The 18,369-nt window shown below is 31.3% G+C and overlaps 1 protein-coding gene across 15 annotated transcripts in view; it reads left to right on the forward strand.

The window, feature by feature from the left end:
• Positions 1 to 18,369, forward strand: part of LOC132757472 (sal-like protein 1) — a 118,346-nt gene that overhangs the window by 72,896 nt on the left and 27,081 nt on the right. The window contains exon 5 of one of the 15 annotated variants that reach the window (XM_060748946.1): positions 16,891 to 18,018. The exons of 7 other annotated variants lie outside the window; for them this stretch is intronic. In XM_060748946.1, coding sequence (XP_060604929.1) covers positions 16,891 to 17,090 — 200 coding nt within the window. In that variant the 3' untranslated portion in view covers positions 17,091 to 18,018. Of the gene's footprint in view, positions 1 to 613; positions 1,489 to 2,671; positions 2,899 to 4,129; positions 5,368 to 5,857; positions 6,097 to 9,002; positions 9,832 to 10,431; positions 11,772 to 14,632; positions 16,284 to 16,890; positions 18,019 to 18,369 lie in introns of those variants that run through there. 7 more of the 15 variants (XM_060748998.1, XM_060748819.1, XM_060748841.1 and 4 more) reach the window with 7 other exon arrangements.

The following is an 18,369-nucleotide window of genomic DNA, read 5'->3' on the forward strand; positions in this document are numbered from 1 at the left end:
AACTTGTGCACATGGTTGTTGGCCAACACAGTATAGGTCATATGACAACATTCTAGTTTTACTAGTGGAGGAAGACCTCTGTTGCCCCTCTGTACATTATTTCAGGCATAAATAGGCACCCAATGAGTTAAGAGAACCACCAATGTTCCATAAGGTAGCGCGATGGTTTTCTCACATGTAGAATCTGACAATGCTTGTCTACAGGGGTAAGAGGCAAGTGGTTGAAAGTCAACAACCTTAATCACCATGGGATGCCCCATTTGTGGGCATGTAACACAAATATTTGCTTTTATAGGACAGGTGCAATAAGTCTTCATATGAAACATAACCAAACACGATATTTATATCTTATAAATTCAAAGGTAACTTTCTATTAATGTCAATATTATTTTCTTGCCTTATTTTTTCTATTTCACCGCTTGAGCTTGAACATGTAGTTCCTCTCTATGTGTTCAACAGTTTCATTTTCTATTGTAAGAACTCTGAAAGTTGAAAAAAAACTGAATTGGTTATTGATATTTATTAATTGGGAATGGTTGTTATGAGTTATAGAGAATAGCAAAATGAGTTGTGTATACGATTGATATTAAATTAAATTTTTTGTTGATTTCAGATAAACCCTCATTGGCACTTACTGTAGCATCAATGACAGAGACCCAAACTGAAACAAGTGGTGAGGAAGACTATATCTATGTTGAAGTCATGGGTATGAGAAAACCAGCCTGTCCACTGTGTCGCAAAGTTTTCTCAGGCCGGACAGACGTGGAGCGACATATGCGCGTGCATTCGGGAAGTCGGCCATTTACTTGTAAATATTGTGGTCGTGGTTTTGCACAAAAAGGCAATCTTCAAAGACATTTAATTACACACATGGAGTGATACAGATATATAATTATACAAGATGTTACCAATTTCATTAAAATTATATCTAGACTGACACTTCACTCAATGAACTTTACGAGTGAGATGAGAATTTGCACTTCACTACAAAAATATGTTTGTATTGGAAAGTTTTATCCAGACTGACACTTTACAACTTTACGAGTGAGTAAAAACAAAGATTCAATACATTTGATTGCGAAGGAATTTGAGTGGAAATGTGAAGTAAGAGTATTAGGGCAGACTTTTTAGGTTGATTTTGATGAGATTTAACACTTACTTCAATGTTTAATGTCGACTAAAACTATTAGGAGCTGTGAGTTTACATTGAATGCCTATACAATAATCATGAATGGCTACTATTTAAGCAAATCCAGTAATCTACTTAATAATGTTCTGAGTTGATTGTTTTGTCATTAATGATGTGAGTTGATTGTTTTGCCAATAATAATCTGATGCAATTGTTTTGCCAGTAATGATCTTGAGTTGATAGCATTACTATGACAGATGCTTTTCAAAACAGATTTGTATTCTGATTAATGTTCTTCTCTGCGAAATAAAAACAATTTTGTAAATATCATTTTAGTCTGTTTTAATTTATAGCTCACCTGTCACAAAGTGACAGGGTGAGCTTTTGTGTCAAAGGGGGATACTCCAGCGTCTGTCGTCCGTTGTCATGCATCAACAATCATCTTCTCCTCTGAAACTGATGGGCAGATTAAATTACCTTAAATTTGGTCTGTAGCATCCTTGTGACAGCCACATTTAAATTTTCTCATGCCATTTCAATTGGCCCCTCCTAGCTAAAAATAGAAAATCCTTTAGACATCTTCTACAGAACTAATTGATGGATAATCACCAAACTTTGTCTTAAGCATTCTATAAAGTTTGCTCATATTAATTTGATTGGCCCCTTTTAAGGGCCGCTAAAGCTAAAAATAGAAAAACCTTTGAACATCATCTCCTACTGAAATTATAAAATTGATGGATGATCACTAAACTTTGTCTATAGATAGCATTCTTAGGTAGTGTTTTATCAAGTTTGCTCATATTAATTTGATTGGCCCCTTTTAGGGTAAAGCTAAAAATAGAAATACCTTTAAATGTCTCCTATTGCAAAACAAATTGATAGATGATCCCCAAATTTTGTCTGTAGCATTCTTAGGAAGTCTTTTATCAAGTTTGCTCATATTACTTTGATTGGCCCATTTAAGGGGCCGCTAAAGCTAAAAATAGAAAAACCTTTGAACATCATCTCCTACTGAAAAAATTGATGGATGATCACCAAACTTTTTCTGTAGCATTCTTAGGTAGTCTTTTATCTTTTACTGAAAAGTATTTGTTTCAGGTGAGCGACTCAGGGCCATCATGACCCTCTTGTCTCTTATTCATCTTTAAGACATCAAAAAAAAGTTGCAAACACTGTTCAAAATTTTTCATTTTTTTACCCTTTAATCTTATTATTATCAATCTTAGAATATTAATTTTTGTATTTATAAAGAAATTGCCTGACATAAAATAGTTCTGTAAAGAATAAAGTTTGTCTTTACACAAAACAGATCAACATCAGTACAAGATATGAAAATATCAAAACAAGTAGGAATAATTTCCAATTGTTTGAAGCCACAAGGACATTTTCAATTTCCAATTCTGATGATATCAATTTATTCAATGTACAAATAAAACCGTGTTAGATGGTGAGAAATTGTTGCTTGTGTTATAGAAATTGTATTAAAAATAGCTGAACTTTAATATGAATTTTACAACAGACTGTATACTTTCTTTTTTACAGCAGTTTATATGCCAGTTGAACATGGAAAATCAACAGTTCATGGAGTGGAGTGTCAAACATGTGGCAAGAAATTTCGATCTAGATCTCTGCTTTCAATACACATGCGCACACACACGGGAGAAAAACCATTTACGTGCAATTACTGCGGTCAGACCTTCTCGCAGAAGGGCAACTTACAGCGGCATCAGGTGATGAAACATTTAACAAGATGATGATGATACTGGATGCCATCATTTTCAACAACATAACTTCCCGGTAACAGAATATGGCATCAATACAGCAGGCCAACCTGCAGACTCCATTGCATTGTTAACAGCTCTACGTGCTGTTGGATGTTAAACTTATTTTTCATATTGATGTATTCTAATTGAAATGAACATTAACAATGGATGCTGAACAAGCTCCATTAAAAAAATGTTAAGTATATGAAATCAATTTGTTACATCGATACTTCTAGAATGTTGTGAAAGTTCAAGACAATACGGGTATTTTGCTCTGCAATTTTTATTTGACTAATTGTTATTACTGACATCAAATATAATGTAATTTGTTCTATCAACACCACTATGTGTTTATAAAATGCTAAATTTTTTTTGAAAGTTTGTGAATATGCAGAATTGTGAGGATCTATAATAATTGTATATTTACCCAAAGCTTTAATTCTTACCCTGCTGTAACAGAAAATGATATTATTATTAAGTCTTTGTCACCAATACAGCCAGGCCAACCTGCACACCCATGCATTTTAACAAGTCTCTATGCTGTTGGATGATAAACTTGAATTTTTTTCATATTGATGTATTACCTAAACTTGATAATGAACAGTTCCACAATGGATGCTGAACAAGTCCAATTAAAAAAATGTGTTAATTAATGAAACAAATTTGTTACATCCCGATAACTTCTAGAAGTGGTTGTGAAAGTTGCAAGGACAATACGGGGTATTTTGCTCTGCCAAATGTTTCTATTTGACTAATTGTTATTACTACCAATCAAGATTATATTGTAATTTGTTTCTAGTCAACACCACTATGTGTTTTAAAAGCAGTATTTTTTTTTAACAAATCAGTTGAATAATTTGTGCCTACAATTGTTAATGTCTTTCTCTTATGAAGTCTTGTAATTAAAAAAGGACTTACTCGGGTTATAAAAAGAGATCATAGTAATAATAAATTTCAAAATTTGAAAAATAAATCCTGAACCAAATAGTTAAGCATCTTTGTTGTTGTTTCATAAAAATACTTGTCTTAGTTAGTTTACTACAAAGGCCTAGTTGAAATGATAAATCTGTATTAAATCTGTACATAAGACAAAATATGTTACCCTGCATATATTTTGTAGCTCTTGAATAGTTGTAAAATTTAACAGTGTGGTTTAACTGTTACTGTAGCTAATTATGCTGTTCTTTTACAAAAAAGTAAATTTTAACCCTAATTTTAAATTCATTTCTGCTTTCAGACATATCATTCCAGAGCTCAGTCACAAATCCGCAGCAAAACAAAGTTGATCTGGAGGCATTTGGTTTCCGAACTCTACGGTGTTTGGTGTGCCAGAAGATTTTCCCGTCCAAAGCGCATCTGGATATACATATGAGAATACACACTGGAGAAAAGCCTTACAAATGTGCTGTATGTGGACAGGGGTTTACACAGAAAGGCAATCTGCAAAGACATATGAAAACACACCAGGATGTCATGTAAATTTATGAATTATTGAGACAATTGATGCCAGGCCCCAAGGTTATGAAACTTTTTCTCCGAGTTCAGTCTTTTCATTGGTCAGTGTATATTCTGAGCTGATTTCTGACCAATTGATACTGAGGTTTGAGTTTGTTAAATTTCAGTGTAACCTGAGACCCAGATTGCCAGTTAAGTTTTAGAAAAAACATTACTTATGAAATAAAGGAGAAATGACACACTTACTGTCCATGAACAGAAATGAAAGAGAGTAACTAATTAATTTTATGTACATGTATTTTGCAATATAAATCGTCGACAATTGTAAAATAATTGTAACAAAAAAGATTTGACACTAGAGGATAGGGCATTATTGTTTAGAATACTGAGCACACCGATGATTAATCCAAAATAAAGTAAATTTGATGACGTACTGTGCCAAGATGATCAATTTAAATGTTGTAGATAAGTTGACTTCTATTTCTAGATGGTTTATTTAAACATTGTAAAAATTTTGACACAATATCCAAGATGATGAATTAAAAATTTGTAAAAAAAAAAAGTTGACTGTTGTTCTTAAAGGTATAGATATTTTGACACTTGTCTGTCAGGAGCAAATAAGGTGCCAGATGATTGATTATAAACTTCTAGAAAAGATCTCTTTCTATTCATGATTATTTGATTTCCTTTTTACATGTCCAACTGATTTATCAGACCTAAGAAGAAATTTTGACATTATGGAAACACTGTAGGAATTTTGATAGTATGAGCAATGGAAAAAATGTAAAAGAAAAAGAAATGACATTTTTATAATCCTTGGGGTTAAAATAATGTATATGCAAGTACAAGTTTTGTAGACATCAATTGACATACACTATATTTTATATGATGCTTGCAATTTTGTAATATTATTGATAGAGTTAGACGTGTGGAAGTTGATATTGCTGTCTTCATTATTATATATTACTGAATGACGTCTGAAATGTTTTTTGGTAAAAAAATAAATGCTCCATAAACATATTTTCTGTTCTCTCTTTTATATTGTTATTCTCATGAGCATTGTAAAGTTACTAGTGCTGGTAGGTAAATACATGGCATACCACTTATTTCTATGAGAATTACAAACCACAAAGATTTTTATGAGTTTATAAATGCTTTTGCCCTAGCCAATAATTTGTCTTTCACATGCATTGAACTTACAGTCATATACTACTAAGAACCAAGCAGTTATGTCTAATTAGGGTTACAAAAAACCTCACATGAATTTCAAAGCATGGATCAGAGTGTACCATTTATCATGTATTATAGTTATGATTACACTAACACTAGAATTACTAATACTGGTAACTAACATTTGTATAAAAGTTCAGAGAAAACAGAATCATAAAACTAATACATTTCTTCAGTACATTATTGCTAAACAATTTAGTAGCAACACATGTTAAGTCTTGTTTGAATGAAATAATTAATATCATGGAAGCTATTAACAAATATATTTCTATTATTTCAGATGACCTGTTCAGTTCTGCAACTATAAAGGGGTCAAGTTCCGGTGCGAAAAAGTTCTTTTGTTTACTATGTGGCAAAGGTTTTACTCGACGTCTGCATTTGGAACATCACGAGTCGGTGCACACAGGACAGCGCCCGTACAGTTGTGATATATGCGGGCGGAAGTTTACACAGAAAACTCACATGAAGTCACATAAAGTGATCCACCTGAAGAATGTGGCATAACGTGTTATCGAACTCTTTGCCTGCTTGAACCCGGAAGTGATTATAGTCTGATTATTGCCACCGGTACAGAGCCAGGCCAGCCTGCGTATCCGTGTAGTCTGACCAATCTCTATACTGTTGGTATCTCAATTTTTGCGTTTTCATAAGAAAATCCCTTGAATTTTATATGGACTGTTCCAATTGCAAAGCAGGTTACATCAAGCAGGTTGAAAATTTGACAGAATGTGTTTGTATCCTAGAACACATATTCAAGTGTCTTTCATTAGAAATTGAATGATTTATTACTAAGTAATACTCCTGAATTTCTGCAAGTAAAGTGAGATTGTACAAACCTATTTTATTAGAATTATTTTTAATTCCTTGATTTTATCATGACATTATTTTACATGTACCTTTATATTTTATTTGAATTATGTTTATTGTAAACAGTGTTCCTTTCAATTTTTCAAAATTTTAACATTGTGTTGCTTATTTTATAATACTTAGTTATAATGGCATTGCTAAGTTAATTGAAGTATTTTGTCTGCAGATCAATAATTGTGAAATGGACATCTTAATGCATAAAGATTTATGATTTATATTTTCTTCAAAATTTAGAAATATTAAGTTTAATAAGTTAATAACTGTAGTGTCAAAACAATATACAGTGTAACATAAAAGCGATATTTTTCTTCTTTTTAAACAGCTGAAAATAAACTATATTTAAAGCTATAGCATGCAATAGATAATTCAAACTGTACTAAAGCATTTGATTCATAGGAACTCTGTGTTGTGTTAACTTGGAATGTACCATTCTATAAGTGATACTGTTCTTGTATTTATTATATCTACTAATAAACCCTTTACCTGCAGGAACCAAAAATGATAAGCCATTAGTACCGGTATAGAGCCAGGCCAGCTTGCTCATCCATGCAGTCTGACCAAGTTCTCTATACTGTTGGCTGATCAACTTCAAATTTTTCATCATTATATCCACAAAATTGATAATAAATAGACATTTCCAAAAGGTGTGAACTGGACATTACCATCTTAGAACTTCAGCAGGTTAAAGCAGCATGCCTCCAGATTAGTGATAATTTTCATGAAAATTTTTAAAATGTATTAAAAAGTTGAATAATGTGATGTGAAAAAAAAAAAGAAAGTAATTAACACATTGCAAACAGCACATATAATCCATGTAAATTACCAAATAGAGATCAAAATATGCAAAAGTAACCCTAATTGTATTAGTAACGCAGTAGAAATAAAGTGATAAATAGACAAACTCAGTTATAAATCGTTCATAACATAATACATTATTAGATCTACTTGAATCTTGCTACTTTTCTCAAAATACTAGAATAAATAGTACATTTTTCTCAAGTTTAATTTTCTTGAAGGATTTTGCCTCATCTGGAGTCATGCAGATTTAAGGGTTAAATTTTAATTAAGAGGTTAGTTTAAAAATGGAAGCATTGTCAATGAACCAGTATAATCCTATAATAAGGTTGTTGGGCTAACAGTAAAATATAATTCGGAAGTACATCATCAGATGTACTATATTTAAATTTTAATTATTTGTAAAAAGATTATTACATGCACACTGCCTTATTACACATACTGTATGTTTATATATATAATTATATTTGCAAAGTAGAATATTGTATGAATAAAATAATGTTTTATATTTAAGTTTTATATCAACAAAAATCTCATTGAAAGCATGTTTATAATATTTTTAATCATAGTGGTTTTATTATTGATATTTTCTTTTTTTTTATCTTCACATTTAAAAACATTATCTGTTTATAAAATTGATGTATTAAATGTTTTTTTTAAATATCCAAGTACCTTTTTTGTGTTGTTTGTTTTGCTTCCACAGGCTTTCATATTTGTCAGTTGTTTTTACACGTTTTGAATCTTCTTTTGGAATCTTTTTAAGATAAACATATTGCTTGCTAGTTGCTGATTGTAGCTAATCGTTGCCTGATTGTTCTCCCCGTTGTCCTGTAGATACTCCCCAGTTTAGTTGTTACTAAGCCACTCCCCATTGTTCTTGTAGCCACTCCCCATTGTACTTTTAGCCACTCTCCATTGTTCTTGTAGCCATTCTCCATTGTTCTTGTAGCCACTCCCCATTGACCTTTTAGCCACTCTCCATTGTTCTTGTAGCCACTCCCCATTGACCTTGAAGCCACTCCCCATTGTACTTTTAGCCACTCTCCATTGTTCTTATAGCCACTCCCCATTGACCTTTTAGCCACTCACCATTGTTCTTGTAGCCACTCCCCATTGTTCTTGTAGCCACTCCCCATTGTACTTTTAGCCACTCTCCATTGTTCTTGTAGCCACTCCCCATTCTTTTAGCCACTCTCCATTGTTCTTGTAGCCACTCCCCATTGACCTTGAAGCCACTTGTTCTTATATCCCCCTCTTTTCCGGACTGTAACAGTGTAAGGGAAGTTTCTACAATTTAGTTGCATATAGGAAACAGAATGAAAAACAAGGGAAAATATTTACTATTGCCTATTATGTTCCAATTATTGCCACTGTTGTACAAATTTTTCGTCATGTTTCAAATAAAGACAGATAAAGAGACTTACCATTAGAAGAAGAAAAAAATAGGCCTTTAATATTACACAGGGTAACTTAGCAGGGACATAAACTCCACTAAAATTGTTAAAGATACGGTATTCTTGTACTATGGACATCTGAAAACCATTTGTATGCTTTTTTCTCTAACTTGCTTTTTCTGTGCAAAGTTTAATAATAGAGTTAAGCATCCTTTCAGCTTTATTGATGGAAAACAGTTGTATCATGCTCCAGTTCGTTCTTAATTTTTAGTCAAATTGATTAAGTAAGAATGATATCTCTTATTGTAAAGAAATGTGCAAAAGTAACCCTAATTGACCCTAAAGAAATATGTATTTTATCTTTTACAGATTATCGACTGCCATGGACTGTTTACCGGTGTACATTTAGTGGATGTAAGAAGACAGCAAGCTCCAAAACTGTTATGGAGATACATATGAGAACACATACTGGAGAGAAGCCACATGTCTGCCACAACTGTAAAAAGGGGTTTTCTCAAAGTAACAACTTGTACCGCCATATCAGGACACACACAGCTTGCAGGGAGTTATATGGGGATGAAATTTTTGCTGACCTCAGAACCAAAAAATAGAAGCAGAGAAGATTTCTAATTGACAAATACATTTGCTTTCATTTCATATTGAAACATTTTAGATGTATACCTAAAACTAAAAGCAAAAGAGAATTTATTTCATGAAGGGATAACTTACTTTAGTAAATGATAATTAACTGCAGTAAAAGATAATATTCTGTTTGAGGAAAGGATTATATAATGAACTGAAACAAAAGAGGATTGGTTTACTTTTACAAAAGATAATTTACTTTCACAAAGGATGATTTACAGTACTTTTCAAAGGACGAAAGCAGGCAATGATTTGTGTATACATTTGTACTTAGAATGTTTTTGAATGCAAAGGATAATTTGCCTAAAGTGAAGGATAGTTTGCTCAAAGCAAAGAGTAATTTACTTAAAGTGAAGGGTAATTTGTTGAAAGTGAAGGGTTAAATTTGCAAAGAAAAAGCAGAATTAACGAAAATATTACTAACTTTGCCTTAGCACAATTTAGCCAAATAAGTTTTTATTCATGCTAAATATAATTTATTTGAAGTAAGGGATGATTTATATCAAAGCAATGTTCATTCATTTATTCACATGAGATTAGATCATAGGATGTGGAGTTAGGACAAAGAAAAACTTTAATTAGCATCTGAAGGATATTGATTTAATTGAGTAAAGAATGAACAATCTAAAGCATGTAATTTCCTTGTTTTTCTGTAATTTTTTTATATTATAAAAATGTAAGTTTGATGATTTTTATTTACAAGTTATATGTACAAATTATTGCTTAGAAAGAAATAAAAACAGCAAAAAGAAAAGATTTAAAGTTCTGTGTGAAGAAATACAAAATATATAAACATGTATATGTGCAAATGTATAGGGGAACCAATCATGGCCACCCATGAATAATTTTTGTCTCGTGCTCTTTAAGAGCCAAAGGCATTTCAAAAATGACCTCTTGAAGTTGTAGCTTGTTGCCTGCAATGTTGTGTTCAATTTTCTTTAACTCCTCTTTTCTGCCAAGATAATTTACACCTGTATAGCATTATTTTAGCATTCTATTTGAAAAGGGACACCAGCAGATTCTGTGATCCTAAGTATGCTACATGTATAGTTAAAGACTTTATAGTTATGTGATTTGCTATAGTTTCAGTGATATTTTCTATCCTTATTTGATCTATGTACAGTCTATATTTATCCTTCTTTCTTATTTATTGCAGAGTCCCAGCATCCATGGACAGTTTACCGATGTACATTTAGTGGATGTACGAAGACACTGAGCTGTAAAGCTGCTTTGGAGATACATTTGAGAACACATACTGGAGAGAAGCCACATGTCTGCCCCAACTGTAAAAAGGGATTTTCTCAAAGTAACAACTTGTACCGCCATATCAGGACACAGAAAGCATGCAGGGAGTTATATGGAAGCAGTATGTCAGTGGACCTCAGGTCTAAATATAGACACTAGAGATCTAAATATAGACACTACAGATCTAAATACAGACACCTAATTGAAGATGGCATAGTTAAACAATTTAGTTACCAGTACAGCAAATGATATTAATTAACTTAAGGAAATTGAAGGATAATTCATTTATAAGAAGAGTTTATAACTTGAGCAAGGATAATTCACTTTCAGACTGTAAAGAATATTTTGGATAAGCAAACTTTTTGGGTCATTTATGCATGCAAACAATACCTTACTTGAACTAAAAGTAGTATAAGCAAGCAAATGATCTGTATAAGTTAATAATAATTAATCTCCTAAGTAAATGATAATTTACTTTTGCAAGGATAATTTACCTGAGCTGTAGATAGATTTCATGAGCAAAGGATTTTTTTTTTCAGTAAAGTATTAAAGGCACATTTGGCCTCGAAAACTTATTTTTCTTTCTTTAGAAAAAGCAAATATAAGTTGTAAATTTGATATAATGGTGAAAGAAATAAAAATGACATCATTTTTCAGGCACAATGGGCCTTTAATAAACTTGAGTAAGGAATAACTTCTGTACTGGATACTTTGATTTCCATGGTAACAGTTATGTATTTGTATTCTAAACCATGTTTCCTTTTACAATACATACCTGAGTTGTGTAATATTTAAATATTACTAAATTTATGGTAAATAAGGATTTAGTACTGTCAAACTTGGTTGTTAAGAGCATCCTTTGAATTAAAAAAAAACTTTTTATAGAGATGGTTTCTCAAAATGGGAATTTTGCAAGACATGTATAATTGTTATATGTGAAAATGAAGTTCAAATGGTAGATTGACATGTCAGAGGTTTCTTGTATGTGGTCTTGGATTTGAGGTGATCTATGACCACAGGTTTGACTGTATTTTATGGGCAAAAAAAAATTTAACTTAGAAACAATTTTTTAGCTTTAAATATGAGAAAACTTAAATTCAATTTATGTCTGAAATATAACGAAATATAAGCATTTATAGATAATTTTTTATGAATTGAACAGTGAAGTTTTTGAAATATCATGACTGTATGTGAAACAACAGTCTTGTAGATATTTGTAAATACGACATACTGAACAAATATATAATTATAGATACTGTTTGTGTTTCTTTTTGTTACTGTGGATTTTCCACCCCAATATGTATTTAAATATGTCTTAACTTTTTGTCATGTGTATTTATTTAGTGCTGTTATGGTAATCTAACCACTTCTTAGAAACCAACAGGTACTTTAAACCAGTATGCCACTGTGATCTATATACTGCAGTTAAAGTACCGAAAAAACCTCTATGGAATATAAATGAACCCAAATCTAGTTATTGTACCCCGATGTAGTTATTGTACCCCCAGAAATGATGAAGTGCAGCAATGTTCTTTTTATGGGACAGTACATAGAGTGCCCTGGTATATAATTATGCTTGTTATCATATTTATTGGTATCCTTGGTCATATGGTACATAAACATAGTATTCTTATTATAGCTATAGATAAAGATTTTAGAAATAGTCATACAAAGTTAAGTATTATGAAACAAATCACAAACTTATGAATTTTATTATTTATTACCATTTCAGATAACATGCTAAGTGACTATACAGGTCAAGGAAGTGGTGAAGTCAATGCTGCAGTAGATTACAGTCAACGCCAACCATCCAATGTTAAATGCGGAGAGTGTGGTAAATGGTTCCCCGGGAAAGCTGCATTTGAAATTCATTACCGTAAACATTCTAGAGAGAGACCCTATCAATGCTCACAGTGTGAAGCCGACTTTACCACAAAAAGCAACCTAAATAGACATGTGCGTTTTGTGCATAATAAGGAATTCTACTCCGCACAGATGCAGTTTCTACAGAAGCAGTGAATAATAAATTAACTTCATGAAGATATACCTTAGTGTTGTGTTTTTTAACTGTACAAACTTCTTACAAGTTTAATGCTGACCAGAACATTTAATATTCATTATTATGGTAATAAATGTTGGAAATTTTAGGATATATCCCTAAAAATCATTTTATAATACAAGTTTGCATTTTAATCTAGTCAACTTTATGTAATAACAATTGTGAATTTTTATTATTTTTTTTTTATGTACTGTAAAATCATTTTTTCTAACTATGTTTTGAATTTAATATGTTAAAATTTACATGGTATCTTATAATGAATTACAATATTTTAATATGAAATGATATAAGTAATATATCACTGATGAAATACAGTATTTTAATATGAAATGATATAAGTAATGTATCACTGATGAAATACAGTATTTTAATATGAAATGATATAAGTAATATATCACCAATGGAATACAATGTTTTAACATTAAATGATATAATTAATATATCACTAATGAATTTCAATATTTTAATATGAAATGATATAATTAATATATCACTGATGAAATACAGTATTTTAATATCAAAATGATTTAATTAATATATCACTAGAGGAATACAGTGTTTTAACATTGAATGATGTACTTAATAATTTATTACATCACTGATGAATAATGTTTTAACAATAGTATTTTATAATGAATAAAATACACTATGTTTTTAGAGAATGTTTATTTGAAATGAAATGTATTATTTGTACTATGAGAACTATGACTGATAATACTGAATATATATTTCTACTGAAATAAAATATTTTAATTGTTAGTAATAAATTTAATATATCACTAATGAAATACAATATTTTACAGTGAATGATATTCTCTATATTTCACTAATCAAATGTATGTAAATATGAAAGTAAGATTTTTAGAGATGATCACTTTAAATTGTAATCTTTTTAGGCATTTAATTAGTTCTATTTTTAATAGCATATGTGATTTTGTAGAACAAAACACACTACCTGTGGCAGTTTATTAAATGCTATTATAAAATAAGAGAGTCTAGTAATTCTATAAAAAATATAAATATTATGTACATTGTACATGAAATCTTTATTATCCACAGCATTTCGATACTGAAATACTCCAAACTTAAAATGAATAGATTCAAATTCAAAGAAAGACTTGCCTATTATTCAGATTTAGGGGTATTCAAGTAAAATCATTGCATCTAAAATGGTATAAAGACAAGATTTGGATGTATGATTCTTACTTCCAACTGATCAATATTGATTGTGACTTTCCACCAGACATTTCCAGTGTTCCTATTTTAACAAAACAGATTAAATGATAATAAAAGTGTGATAAATCCTCAATGAAAAAAAATAATAATATGAGCTGTGTCATGACAAAACCAACATGATGGGTTTGCGACCAGCATGGATCCAGACCAGCCTGCGCATCCGCGCAGTCTGATCAGGATCCATGCTGTTCGCTATCAGTTTCTCTACTTATAATAGGGTCTGTAAGCGAACAGCATGGATCCTGATCAGACTGCTCGGATGCGCAGGCTGGTCTGGATCCATGCTGGTCGCAAACGCATTACGTTGGTTTTGTCATGACATGGCTCAAAAAAATATGTTGTTTTTTTTAAATAAACCCAATGTCGTTTACTTTTATTTTTTGTTGTATTCAATCAATGTTGTGATGTTCTTGTGACTTTTTAATGTGATTAAATTGATTTGAAATTAATTGACATTTTGTTTTCCATACTCTGCCAGTATGGCTTATCAGTGAATGTGTTATTTGAATTATATAATTATTTAGTCAAATCTGCACACAAAAAAGAAAAATCACTAAATCCAGAAAAACAGGGGTCTTTCTTCCTGTAGCTAGAATAATGCACAGATGGGGCACACTAAGGGCTTTCTCTACCAGTAAAACTGGTAAGTTGCCTTTGACCTTACAGTTCAAAGGAGTCTTAGAATCCGAGCAAATAAAAAATGTAAAATGAATATATTAAGTTTAATTCTTATGAGCTTTATTGTGTTGAGTTTCTTTTTGTATTCAAAACAGTTTTAAACATATTTATATAAATATATATTTTGTTATGTTTTCAGGTCAAGCTACCAGCAGTGAGAGGGTACCATGTCCTTTGTGTGATAAAGATTTCGGTAGTAAATACATTCTGAAAGATCATCTAAAAATTCATTCCAATATTCGTCCTTTTGTTTGTAGTGTTTGTGACAAACGATTTTACAGAAAATACCACCTGAAGACCCACATGACTACTCACATGAACTTGATGGAATAGTTTGCAATCCCATATGAACTTGATGGAATAGTTTATAATTTCATATGAACTTGATGGAATAGTTTACAATCCCACATGAAAACTTGATGCAGTAGTTTACAATCCCACATGAACTTGATGGAATAGTTTACAATCCCACATGAACTTGATGGAATGGTTTACAATCCCACATGAACTTGATGGAATAGTTTACAATTAAAATAAAAAAGCAAGACTATTTGATTGCAGAAGTGTTGCTTGGACACTGTACCAGTTCATTGGATATTAAAACTTGTTGTTTATATCGGCACAAAGTTTTAAGTGTTGAGGTTTTGTGATAGATTGAAGTCTGTCATGTGTTTTGTAATCAACATACGTTTGATACACCACCTCCCAAACAAGTCAGTAGATTTAGAGGAAAGATTGTCTTCAGGGGAAGATCCATATTTTTACTAGTATGACAAAGAAAAGTTATATAAAGTGACTAAAAGCTCATTCTTTGGCTGCTGTCACAATGAGTTGAATATTTCAAAGATCAGTCACATTTATAGTCACATATTCCAGATGTAAAATTTTTAATAGAAATGTTAAAAGAAACTGTATGCAACTCTCAGAGTATAAGAATTTGGTATGTAGCTGCATCTATTAAGGTCATGTGAGTTTTAAACAAAATGATCGATGTGACAGAAAATTGGCTTCAATCTTTGACCACTGTTCATAGTGTATATGAAATCAAATTTTGACCTCAATGCTATCAAAGACCATGCTGTCTGAGGAATTTTTTACTGTGTCATGGGGAGTGATGTAGGCCTATTGTCACTGTAAACTGGTTTAACATTGTGTATAATATGTTTAGCTTTAATTAGATATTTATTAAAAGTAAAAAAGTGATCATTCTTTTGATCACTGATAAACTTTATATGCTTTATAAACAAATATTTTGCAATGTATATATTTTGCTTTTTGTAAAAGTTTAGTTTCTGTTTACTTTAACTCTTATCATACTTACCATCTGCATTTGTTTGCTCTATATCATTTGTGCATACATTGTTCAGCGCTATGTATAAATCAATGCATACAAATTGATCAATGTAAATAATATGCATGTCATCGATCAGTGTGTATTTAATCATGTACATGTGTGTACTGTATACAAAAATGATCAAAAACATGAACAAACATGTAAAAAAACAACTTCTAATCCGGAAACCTTTCTAATCCGAACTTTTCTTCTGGTCCGGACGAGTCCGGATTAGACAGGTTCTACTGTATATAAATCATGTGCATTCAATTCTTAATGTAATGAACTCTTTCGTCTGCTACACATACGACCAGTGCATCCATGTTAATTGTCTTATCATGACCTGTACTGTTCATTGTACAGTCAGTTCTTATTTTGAAAATTTCCATGAAAGTGATAAGTCCATTTAAGATCTTATTTAAATTATTTTGACTGCATTTACTTAGACTTTGATTCATTGCTGAATTTGTCACATTATCTTTCTTATTCATATTTTCATTTTATGATAATTTTGTCTGTATTACTCAAGATTATTTTGTTTAAAAAAATGTTTGTTTCTTGTTGAGTAAAATAATAAAACGTAAAATTTCTGATTTTGTTTTTAATGGATCTTTGAGAATGGGGTAAGTGACCGTTGCAATTTGGAAAAATGTAAATCACGGCTTTCCCAAAATTTTACTGGGCGATCTTACTAGTATCAAATGCATTTAAAAAAATTGTTACTTAGTCACCTTAATAACTCGATATCAGATAGGAGCTTTACCTGTAAACAAAATGACTGTCGGCCCTCTTTGCCACATTTCAGTAGTTTTAGTTTTGAAAAGGTTCTAGTCCCAATTACCAAATCGTTAGAAAAACACTATTAAAGAAAATCGACCTCAATGTATTCTGAAGAAATAATTAACATTTTGCATTGGTATATTTGTATAGTCGCAATACATGTAGTCATTACATTATTTTACCAAATTGCTTCATATTGTTTGGTTTTATTTTAGAAAAATTAATGTATATAAACAATTTAGAACAGTGATTAAATGGTGAACGTATTTCTTCTTTTATTTCAGACAATATCATTGGCGAGGGACGACATTGGCCATGTCCTATATGTGGAAAGGTCGCATCAACGAAACAAAACACGCTTGTACATATGAGAGTACATACTGGAGAAAAGCCGTACATTTGTAAATGGTGTCAAAAGAAGTTCCGTCAACAGCAGCATTTACAGTCGCACGTGGCAACGGTCCATCTTCAACTTGGCGTATGAATACATCATGCGTTCTTGTAAAAAAAAAAAGTTCTTGAGAAAATATGTTGACAGGTGCAGTAACGTCGAATGTTTTGTATGGAACTGTTTGAAAAACAGACTTTATTGAATGCATTTATGGATTGAAAATTCCGAATGCTTTTTTGGAATGGGGATGTCGTTGAATATTTTGTTCATTTTAAAATTGTTTTGATTTACGTGTACTTAAATGTATATAGATAAAGTTTGCTAGATAATTTGCTCTAGAAATACACAAATATTATGTGAAATTCATTGGAAAAAGTAGAATAATAATAATAGAAAATATCGATGCTACGCAATTGTAAACCATAATGCTACGTAAAAATACCATACCGTCCAGAACATAGGTGTTCACTTCTATAGTAATTATATAAGTTATCATAGAATTTTTTCTGTAACCGGAAATGACGTAGATGCAATAAGTAGTGATTCTGGTTACAGATGAATTTGATATTGAAACCCTATACATCTTAATTTTTAAATTCTATACGACGGCAATATAGCCGGCAATATGATTTAACAATACGTAATTATTTACATTACAATTACAAGTGATCAAGCCGGAATTTTCATTTCTGTTTTGCTATGGTTGGCTTTTATAACCTCATACATAAAAACAAGAATCATGACTTTGTGGTAATTTATTTCAACCCATTATCTACTGGAACCGATACTAAGCAGCCTTTGTCACCAGTATAGAACCAGACCAGCCTGCATATCCGTACAGTCTGACCAGGCTCTTTACTGTTGAAAGCGAAATCCTTGAAATGCACTGTTGCAAATTTGAAACTAGACTTATCCATAACACAAATTCAACAGAGGTAATGGTATAATATTTGGTATAGCATTGTTATGTACTTGAAGTATATACGTATAAATGTACAAGTTCAATGGGTACAGTTGGATCTGTCTTGATTGTCTTCTATCCGTAGTTATAATGTACTTGAGATGTGCTGACAGTTGTTTGGTTCTTGTTGAATTTTGTCTGTTCGTAAGACCGTACAAGTGGATATGCTAGACTATACCAATGGAAACAAATTATCATCTTAGATAGAAATCAGTTTACTTTTGTTTTGTTAATTTGTTAATTTTAGATTGTATAAAACAAGTTGTTTCTATTTTATGTTGAGTAATGAAGACGTATTGCCAGTCGATGTTAGTGTTCGACACGTTTTGTATTGACAAAAAGAAGATTTTTGTATTTTTCTAAGAAGACACATTTGTAAATAAAAAAATGTTTAAGTGACATTGTTCAGTG

Source organism: Ruditapes philippinarum, unplaced genomic scaffold (genome assembly GCF_026571515.1).
Source record: "Ruditapes philippinarum isolate M1 unplaced genomic scaffold, ASM2657151v2 ctg4760_1_1_1_1, whole genome shotgun sequence".
NCBI classification, from domain to species: domain Eukaryota; kingdom Metazoa; phylum Mollusca; class Bivalvia; order Venerida; family Veneridae; genus Ruditapes; species Ruditapes philippinarum.